The sequence below is a fragment of the Poecilia latipinna genome, unplaced genomic scaffold (assembly GCF_001443285.1).
Source record: "Poecilia latipinna isolate Pla-1442-1.1 unplaced genomic scaffold, P_latipinna-1.0 Scaffold496, whole genome shotgun sequence".
NCBI lineage: Eukaryota > Metazoa > Chordata > Actinopteri > Cyprinodontiformes > Poeciliidae > Poecilia > Poecilia latipinna.
The window spans coordinates 204,375-214,351 of NW_015113112.1; the positions used below are offsets into that span (position 1 = coordinate 204,375).

A 9,977-nucleotide genomic window follows, 5' to 3' on the forward strand; every position below is an offset into this window, starting at 1 on the left:
TTTGGTGACTTTCACTATTAGCTGATATCGATGCCAGGAATCCTTTAACAGCTGGAATCCAATAAACAACTTAGAAATCACAAATACTTAAAATCACAAGTGCGTAAGTATTTTTGTTTATGTAAAGTTCCTTGAGGTAACATGTTGTTAATTGGTGCTATTTAAATAAACCTAACTAAATTAATTTTATTTTCCAGCACCATTTGGCCGTTGGATCAATGTCAGTGGTGTTACTGTGACTGAACGTATTGTCGAGAGGTAGAGTCACCAGACCGAGCAATGCAGACGAGCTGTTACCATAGCAACACGCTTTCAACACGCACGGGTGCAGTAATTCATGCAAACGGAGATCCAACAAAGTATTACATCCTTTTTTTATTGGCCTTTTATAAAATTCTGAGAAACAGAATTTCTAGTTTTCATCAGCTATAAGGCAATTTAATAAAAATTTACATAAACACACACTTGAAATATGTCACTGAAAAATATCCCTATGAGTGGATTGAATCTAAAAAAAAAATGCTTCACTTTAATTAAATTACATATTTTGATTTTTCAAATCATGAAATATTTAAAACTAGCCAATGCAATCAAGCTAGGTCAAACTAAACTCCAAACATCCATCACAGGTCTGTAGGGTTTGTTGTTTTTAAGTCTTTAAAAGCTGTTTCATTGGTTTTGCTCCAGATTTTTCATTCTCTTTCTTCTGATTCTGGCCTCTCTCTCTCTGTCCGCTGTGGAGCCAGTGGGTTGAAAGGTGAGCAGTGTGGGCGAGATTTGTTCACCTGAGCCTTACTTACACCTGGACTGGTGACAGACGGAGAACGGCTGAGAGGGGGGCTGCTGGTCTGCCAGGTGTCTCAATAGACTGCCAAAAAAAAAAAAAAAAAAAGTCACCACTGTACCAAACTATATTCAATATTCAAAGTGCATGAGATGGAAAACTTGAGTTAAATTGCACCTTTTGTAATTGCACTAAAAGTCTCGAAAAGTGTGTTGCTACAAAACCAGGTTTAAAAGTAAAGAAAACATGAACAATGTTTACATCATCCTCCACATTAATTAAGCACCACTGGGAAAGATGTGTAAAATATCTTAAAATAAATGTACATTCTATTACAGCACCAAAAAAACCCCAAAGAAAAATAAAAAAGGAACTAAAAATAAATTAAAAAAAAAAATCCAACAATTTGATTACATTTAGGATTTGTTTTTTTTTTCATAATCACCCCTGACAATTTTATATATATTTTTCCCATTTACAATTCTGGTTTTACACTGATCAGTGTGTTAATATTATTTATTACATAATATTAATATTGTGTTAATCTTCATATCTACAGTAATACAATAAAAGTCGAAGAACAACTAGAACTACACAATCGAGGATGAACGAGGAGACAGATTTATTTCACCAGCATATAGTTTGGAGGACGGCAAGAATCAACGTCTTTGTTTTTATGGTAGGGAACCATGTTCAGGGCAGCGCTTCAACACTGCCCCTTGTGGATGAAATGAGAGTTACAGCCTTACATGGTGAAGCACCTTGTTTTCAGCTTCATTCGTCAAAAATCTAGTTCCTTCTTCAAACTGGGCCAAGTTCTAGTTTGGAATAACTGGGTTTCTTAACGGCGCCCTCATCAGTTACTACGACTTCTCTAATGTTGTTTTACGTCCATTCTTTTTGCCCTCTCCTTTTCATCTTCTAAAATCAAGTTTAATCAATATACTGTTAAATACGACACCGTTTTGCCCAGAGTACATAAATAACTTGGTGTACCTGACTGGTCTCTTCTCTGACCGGAGCCCTTTTGTTCTCCGTCCTCTGGATACGGCCTCAGCTGCACAAAGAGGGACTTCAGGACTGAAGGTGCTGAAGTGTCTACACAAGAGGGCAAAATGAATATTTGGGGGGGAAAAAACAAAAAAAAAAACACACAATCTGTTCATATTGTAGTTTTTTACTACAGTCACAAACTTCAATGGGACTTTATTGGACAGACCAAAACAAAAGACTGTAGGGGGATGGGGAGATTTACACGTTTTTATTAAAACTTGTCATTCATTTGTTCTCCAAGGTGCACAAAAGCTGGTTAAACTGGTAAAGCATACTCATGTGTTACAGGAAGGCCCAGTCAAAGTACAAAAACCTGAACCTAAGTGAGAATGTGTAGCAAGACTTGGAAACTGATGTTCTCCACCCAATCCTGATTGAGTTAAAGAAATCCCAAAACATGTGCAGCAGTGAAAACAATGTTGTCCTACAATTTATTGCATTTGGGTAAAATTCAGACAGGTGGACTTGAATGTACTCATTTGATGAAATTGCACTGGATTTTATTTGAGGATATCAGAGTAAAAGGAAGAAAACAGATACGTTTGGATGTTGAAACCATGAATTGTTTTTTTCCTCACTTTCAAACTAAACCGCTTTGGGTTGGTCTGCCATAAGACCCAATATGATACATTAAAGTTTGAAAAGAATATATATTAAAAAAAAAAAAAATAAAAAAAACACTGAAGAATCTTTTACCTTTTGGGGATGAAACGTTAGGCCGGTTCTGATTCGTCCGACTTGAAGACGGCTCACAAGCGGAGCCGGATAAAATGCTGCAAACTGCAGCTGACGGCGGTTTCACAGCATCGTTTTCAGTTTTGCAGCTCTGGGAGGATATAGAAGACACTCGCCTGTGATGCATTCTAAGCTGGGATGGGAAGCACCTTCGATCACAGTCTCTCTGTTTGGACTCCGCCGTTTGAGTCTTTGAGCTTGGAAAAGAAGGTGAATTCTCACCGAGAGGGGAAGCAAAAAGGCTGCAGAAGGGCAAGGAGGGTATCTGGACATCCGCAGACCGCTGAGGTCTCACAGCTGCAGTCAAAGAGTTTGATCCTGGTGTGACACTGTCAGGGAGCGGGCTTGCAAAAAGGCTACTGAACGATCTTTTCACGGTTTTATTACTTTCAGATGAAAAATCTCCCTGATTTGTTGTGTCGCTGCTGGATTTTATGGAGTTTTTAGAAGAATGATGTTCTAGTGTTGCAGGTCGGGCATCTGAATGTTTCCTTTTGAAGCTTGGGAGAATATTAGAGAGTTCAAAGTGAGGAACTGAAACATCACCTGCTTCTCTTCTTTTATTATATCTAATTACGGGTTCATCTGGAACAGCACCTCTTCCTTTGGAGAGATCTGGCTTCGGAGGCTTCACAAGACACGCCTGTCCTGTACAGATGTCACTGGGTTTAGTTCCTGCCAGCGAATCCTCAATTTCTCTGCTTCTGGAAGACGCAAACATCTCTGGACGATGCAACAACTTTTGTTTGATGCAAGTTTTCTGCCCCTCCATCTCGTTCCCAGATGCATAAGAGAGAACTGGTAGGGAGTCTGGAGTCGGGCGTTTTTTTACTTCGAGACACGACAAGCTCTCTGGCAATGTTTGTCGACATCCATTCTCTATAATTCTGAGAGATGAACGTGGCTCCTCTTTCCTAAAAGGAGGAGCTTGGATTTTTTCTGAAATGACATGAGGTGCGTAACATACGGTCCGCTCTCTAGGACGATCAGGTGTTTGGCTGTTAGAGGAATTGTCTGCAGATTTACAGGAGCTGAAGACAGCTTCAGCTGAGTCGGGGGCTTTGGGTTGGTTTGGATGAGGTCTATCAGAAGAAGTTCGAGGGTGAGACGCAGATGAAGAATCCTGACTTGCGGGAGTTTTAGAGAAACTGAAGAAAGTTCTGGACAGCTGAGGTCCAAGTACGGCTTCCACCGAGTAGCAGACTGGCTCCTGTTGGTTCTGAGTGTTTGGTGAAGAGCTGGGAGGCTGGTCAGCGTCTGACGCACACTGTTCTGTTACATCAGGTTGCTCAAGGGATTCCTTCTCAGCGTCCGTGCTGTTGTAAAAGCTTGGCCTGGAAAATGAAAACGGATACAAGTTCAACCTGAATGAAAACCCTCACTGTGCGGTTCCATGAAAAGCCGTCTAAAAGCCACAAACTTTAACTTATTTTAATTTATACACCACCAGTCAGTGGCAGAAAGTGGCACACAGCTGTGAAATAAGAAAATAGCAAATGGTTTCTTTTTTTTTTTTTTTTTGCAAATGTATAAAGTATTCACTTAGCATTATCCTGCCACCTCTGTGTTTGACCATATGGTGTGAAATATTAAGTGGTGCATCACACAGAGCATTTTTGCATTCATCTGATCTGACCAGACCACCTTCTTCCAAGTGTTTGTCGACTCCTTTTACATTTTCTGATTTCTGACCCATTTCTGAAATTTTAATCAACTCAGTATTCATTTACTATTTTCTGGTGTTCGTGTCATGACTTTTAAATCTCGTGTTTTAACACCTGAGAGGTTGAGAGATCAAATCTGGGTTCTTGTTTTCTTCAGCAGGTTTGGTCTCCTGTGCGTCCGCCTGCTGTTCTGACGACTCCTCTTTATTTGTCTTTGCAAGTTGGTAAAAGGCTCTTTCTTGTTCCATGGCCTGCAGAGGGAAGACATTAACCTCACTTAGATGTTACAGCACAAAGAAATGCACTTTAATGCTCTGGATTCCCTAAAGAGCAACAGCACCAACCTCCTCCAACAGTTTGTCAGTGACGTCGTTGAGCGGCTCATGGGAGAACCTGCAGTTTCCTTCTTGCAAACAGTTTCCTTTCTTGTGGAAAAACTTGCATGGAAACGACTGTGCTGCCAAGTAAAGGAAAACAAGGAAACCGTCCTGCCATTTCTGACAGTGATCTGTGCAATCAAACAAGAAAAAGGTAAAAGGATATCATGCATGTAAGGGCAGCTCTGCCCGTTGATGCAGAATCCTCTGATGTAATATTTGCAGCCTTCTTTTATGATGTCGTTGTAACCTTGAAAATGCTCCAGCTGGCATTGATCTGCCTGCAAAACAAAAAGGAATAAACAAAAAGGAATAAACAACAAAAAAAAAAAGTGAACAAAATAAAGACAAGTAAAGCGTGAGAATCAGGTATTTTTTGGATCCTGTAACTTGTTAGATTTTTACGGAGCAGACCTTAATGCATCGTCCGGAGAGAAAATGTCGACACACTAAACGCCCGTCCACCAACAGGGCGTTCTGGTCCTTAAACTCCTGGGTCATGAATTTTGGTCTCTCCTAAATGAGATCAAAGATGAGATGACCAACCAATTTTCTCTGAGCATATCACTGTCCACCTTTGTTCACCTCCTTTATTGGTCTTGGGCCTCTATCATCATGATGCTGATTCTTCCCCTTCTTCTTCTTCTTCTTCTTCCCTCGATTCATTTTCTTTTTCTTGCCGGAATCAGTTTGATAGTTCTGACCGCTGCCGTTCTGCCTGAGGTTATAAGTGGAGTTAAAGCTGTGGTTGTATTTCTGGGCTGGAGAAGAGCGCTCACTCTCTATGACCTGCTCCTGGCAGGGTTTGCTCCGGGAGGTAAAGTTGTCTTTGGACTGGAACTGATGAAATCTCTTTTATAAAAATGGATAAAAATAAAAAAAAAATATTACACAGTAAAAGCAAAGGAAATTTAGAAACATATTTTGCTAATTAACTTGATAACAGGTTCATAACCTGCTCACCTCATAACATTTGCACATAACTTTCTTCAGGCATGTCTGGACTGACTTATTCTGAGTTAATAATGTCTGATAATGTTGATGCAGTCTGAACATTGTGGTATAAAAGTAAATCCTGGTTTAATTTAGAGTTTTATCATATCAGAATCCAATTTTAAAAAATGCCAAATGGCCTCACATTTAACTACTGAGTGATTTGGTAAATGGGGGAGATCAGGGACGACACAATAGCCAGGTACAGTGGTTAAAAAACAGGCTCTTCCATCACCATGCTTCACAGTTGGTGCAGTGTGTTTGTGCTGATATATTAGTTTGCATCAGTCAAAAGCACACTGTGGGGTTTTTTTTGCAAAATAGAATCTACAAATGACTGAAACATACCATGACATATTTACACAAATAAACCCAGGGCTTTAAATTATTGTAGAGGCATTACATTTTGGAGACAATCTCTTTAAAGAAAATGGGTTTTCTCCTTTCAATCAGGAGTTTTAATATACAAAGTGATGAAAGTTGCGCTCAAATGTTTTGCTACAGATGTACATATTACAAAATAAACAAGTTTAAATAAGCTGTTTGATTAAAAACATGTAAATGATTAGGAAAAATGTACAAAAACACACAATCAGTTACAGTAGCTAATTATTTATTTAGTTTTCTGCAACACTCGGCATCACTTGTCTTTTTATGGTTGACAAACTACATCTAAAGTTGACTTTAACGGATCTTAGTAAACTGACAAGTAACTTTAAATGTTTTAAGTAGTTCACCTTCTTGTACGAGCCGGGAATCTCCCACTGCGTTTTCCTTTTCCTCCCTCTCGAGCCATTCTCCGTCCTGTTGCTATGAAACACAGAGCATGCGCACAGATGCAGAGAACGCACTACCATTGCTTTATTCCATTTTACTCCATGACAATCAGCCGTTTTACCTGAATGTGATGTCAGATTCACCTGGGCTCCCTGCATCTTCAGTCATAGCAGACAGTCCAGAGAATAAGTTAGCAAAAGCCATTTTTTTTCCCTCACGTGTCAGAACAAATTTCCCCAGCAGGAGCGTAACGCTGTAAAATGTCCCTCAGAAACACTACCTTAGTCTGACTGGGGTTGAAATATGAGCATTTATCACCTGCCCTCTGCAGATACTTCCATGCGACTAATTTATGGCCATAAACAAACATAGAGCTAATGAAATTGGTCGCGTATCTTCCTCAAGCGGATGTTTTCTTCTTTTTAAAAACATCGATACTCAGTTTACTGGTGTTTTATCGCCGCCTTTTGGCCCGGAGTGTTAATCAGGGGAAACCACATTTTAAAACAACAGATCTAAAATGCCAAAGTTACAGTAGAATATTCATTGGAAAAAAAAAAATCAATATTTTCTGAAGAAATACTGCACATAACTGTGTCTTTAGCTAGGTTTTAAATAATAAGTTCTTCTTTGGTTGTACAGGAGTTGGACTCACTGATTTAACCTCTGGGCAAAGGCCTGGAAATGGACTGTGACCTCTGGAGCAAAGAGATGTACCATCCAGTAACCGAGCAATGAGTCCAATAAAGACAATTCAGCTTAAAATACTGATCCACTTAAGATTGTGTGACTCAAAAAAGAGACTGTTAAAAGTTTTTATCCCCTGAAGAATGTATTCCAGGTTTTGGGTTCAATCAAAATGTAACTCACAGTCCTAAATTCCAATTAAATCCAAGTTTTACATTTAATTCAGCCACACTTTATGTGAACACATAAAGTGTGAATCTGAAACAGGACAGGGGAAGCTGATGTGTAACATGAATTAATTCTAAACAAACAATAAAGTTAACCAAATAGTTTGTTTTAACAAGAAAGACATAAAGATAATTATTCTGTTTAACAGGAGTATCAGTCTTGACAAATTTGCTTAAGTGGCCAATTTAAACAAATTTAAACTCAGCAATACTGAGAAGTTACCAGGCCTCTTTGCCATCACCATAATCTGTAGACAGTTTATAAAATTGAAATTGGGATTGAGCTGGACCTCTCAAAATGTTTAATAATAACAAACATATTAGTAAAATTAAAACATTACTTTGATGCAAATTTTGCCTGGAGTCTAAATAATTGTGGACTTAATGGACCACATATTCAGATCAAAAATCAGGAGAGATGCAGTATTTTAAAGTCTTGGGCACCACATTTTCTAGAGGTGAAATGGTACCTTTCAACATATAATGGAGCTGACTAGTTGCACAAAAACTTGAAAATATAAATTGACAGTCTGTTTTACCTGTTGAAGAGATGAAAAAAAGATTAAACAATTTTTATTTTTACTTTTTTGACTCTGAACTTTTAAAAAAATCCTGATTGACGGATATTTTAGCAGTCAAAGGCAAAATACAAAAGCAATTTCTCAATCCGATTTCTTATCAGGTTAGAACAGTTTTAAATCAAGTTTAAATGTTTTTCTACTTTACTTATTAATATATGGTACCCTAAAACACAACTGAATGCTAGAAATTGATCATGACATGCTCCTTTATTTGAACTTTTCTTAAATCTAAAATGACCATAAATGTAATTAATTAAATTAATACACTCAGCAGACAAACTCATCATCAGCAGGACTGATAAAAGGCTAGGCCTGCTGAAAAGTCGAGATACCAGTTGGACTTTGTTCTTCCACATGCGAGACAGGTGTTGTGCCGAAAAGTGCGCGCTTGTCGATATTTCTATTCTTCGTGGCGAGGACGCGCATTACTCAGTAAACCCACATTTCGATGAAGAAAGCGGGTTGAAATCTGACCGAAACGCTGCTTTTAATATATTATAAATGTTAACACCTTTCTTATCTAAATGACCTAAAAAGAGAGAGAGAGCGATTGCTTTGCGATCCGCGTTCCCGCGACAGGCCATGCAAATCTCAGCAGGCATGCGCTTTTCGACGTGACATCTGTCCACGTCCGACTCAAAGTTCAGGTCACGCACTAAAGTTTCAGTGTCTCCTCTGAGAAGACCTGACTCCTGTTCGCACTGAGCACGTCTGAGCGACAGGATGAGACGCTGGGCCCTCGTCGTGCCCCTCCTGGTGGGCCTGTTGACCCTCAGAGCTGCAGGTCAGGAGGCTGGAAACCCAGAAGCCTCACCACCTCCACCGGGTCCACCCTCTGATGGCAGCACCCAGGCAGGGGACGAGAGCGAGGACTGGGGGCTGAACTCCCTCCGGGGAGGCTTTGAGGCGGTCAGCGGATACTTTGACTCCATGCTGGAGTTCATGGGCGGAAAAGATGGAGTGTGCCAGTACCGCTGCAGACATGGTAAATCTGACCTGGATTAATGGAATCGCATATTTTGATTTAGGGTTAAGTAACACATGATCTTATTGATTTTTGTTTGAGTCAGCAAGCGTCTGTAAGACCTAACAGTACTTATATGTTGTTTTCCAAATAAATTTATAGCTAAAAAAAAATAAATAAATAAACAAAAATGTAAAATTCATCCTTGTTTCAGACTATAAGTAAAAAATCCGTAACCTCTGCAAGACACACAATCATATGATAACCTTTCAAATTGCCTTTACTGCCATATGGCAGAGCTGATATTTTAGCTCTTGAAGACAGCTACATTTTACTTCTAAGTACTTCCTCTATCAAAAATATGTTTGTCCAAACAAAACATTTTAATTACCACTTTACATTTTCTACATACTATGTTCTGATTTAAACGTATGACGGCACATTAACATACATTTAGACATTTCCTGTTTTAGAATGAGAGTAACATTATTTTAAATGTCTCTTATTTATTTATTTAATTTTAAAATGGTTCTCCCTCTTCTCTTAAATGTGCAGGATTTTCTACAACTAAACGTATAGTTGGAGCCAATATGTTTTCCCATTTTGGCTCTGTTATCTGGGTGAGGCCCAGGAAACGGACTGTGGCCTCTGGGTAATAGGAGAGGGGCCATCCGGTCACTGGGGGGCGTGTCAAACATTTTGATTCTGTGTTTCTATGTGCAAACGTGGATCTATTTTAATCTCACAGGTATATTGTCCAGCTGGCTTCATGACCTACATCAAAATCATTTTTTTCTCTATTTCGTGTTGCAGGTAAAGCGCCTCTTCCTCGTCCAGGTTACAACATGCCTGAGCCTGATGGATGCAGCTCATACTTCTTTGGGCTTCCTGTTCCAGACGGGGTAGGCTTTGTAGAAAAAAGCAGGTTTCTGGGTTAGAAAAAGTCAATTTTATTCAGTAATGCTTTTCTCATAAATTCTACATGTAAAATATGTATGTAAGGATAGCTGATTACATACATGAAATAATAACAGAATGAACTTGGATGTGACCCAGAGGATAAAACCTAATATATATATATCAAAGAATGTCATGGAATAATTTTTATTTTTTTATATATATAATATTATATTAT

At 38.9% G+C, this 9,977-nt stretch overlaps 2 protein-coding genes across 3 annotated transcripts in view; one reads left to right on the top strand and one right to left on the bottom strand.

The window, feature by feature from the left end:
- Positions 1 to 357: 357 nt before the first annotated feature.
- LOC106952162 (uncharacterized) lies at positions 358 to 6,823 on the bottom strand. 2 transcript variants are annotated; one of them, XM_015040112.1, is made up of 10 exons: positions 6,505 to 6,823; positions 6,344 to 6,416; positions 5,199 to 5,465; positions 5,028 to 5,129; positions 4,780 to 4,894; positions 4,581 to 4,690; positions 4,351 to 4,487; positions 2,534 to 3,906; positions 1,781 to 1,882; positions 358 to 868 (listed from the first exon to the last, which is right to left on the bottom strand). In XM_015040112.1, the coding sequence occupies exons 1-10, from the start codon at positions 6,585 to 6,587 to the stop codon at positions 861 to 863; spliced, it is 2,370 nt and encodes a 789-aa protein (XP_014895598.1). In that variant the 5' UTR covers positions 6,588 to 6,823; the 3' UTR covers positions 358 to 860. The 2 variants fall into 2 exon arrangements, with proteins under 2 accessions (XP_014895598.1, XP_014895599.1); XM_015040113.1 differs by lacking the exons at positions 6,344 to 6,416; positions 6,505 to 6,823 and adding an exon at positions 5,577 to 5,663.
- A 1,519-nt stretch (positions 6,824 to 8,342) lies between these two features.
- LOC106952168 (group XIIB secretory phospholipase A2-like protein) overlaps positions 8,343 to 9,977 on the top strand; it is a 10,979-nt gene continuing 9,344 nt past the window's right edge. The window contains exons 1-2 of the mRNA XM_015040123.1: positions 8,343 to 8,863; positions 9,656 to 9,744. Coding sequence (XP_014895609.1) covers positions 8,602 to 8,863; positions 9,656 to 9,744 — 351 coding nt within the window. The 5' untranslated portion in view covers positions 8,343 to 8,601. The remainder of the gene's footprint in view (positions 8,864 to 9,655; positions 9,745 to 9,977) is intronic.

What these genes read in the sequence shown, in the direction of transcription:
- LOC106952162 (XM_015040112.1), bottom strand. Translation starts at nt 6,587, where the DNA reads ATGGCTTTTGCTAACTTATTCTCTGGACTGTCTGCTATGACTGAAGAT. An exon ending in GAATCTGACATCACATTCAG is followed by an intron (nt 6,417 to 6,504) that starts GTAAAACGGCTG and finishes TGTGTTTCATAG; the next exon opens with CAACAGGACGGAGAATGGCT. An exon ending in TAACGTTTCATCCCCAAAAG is followed by an intron (nt 1,883 to 2,533) that starts GTAAAAGATTCT and finishes CCTCTTGTGTAG; the next exon opens with ACACTTCAGCACCTTCAGTC.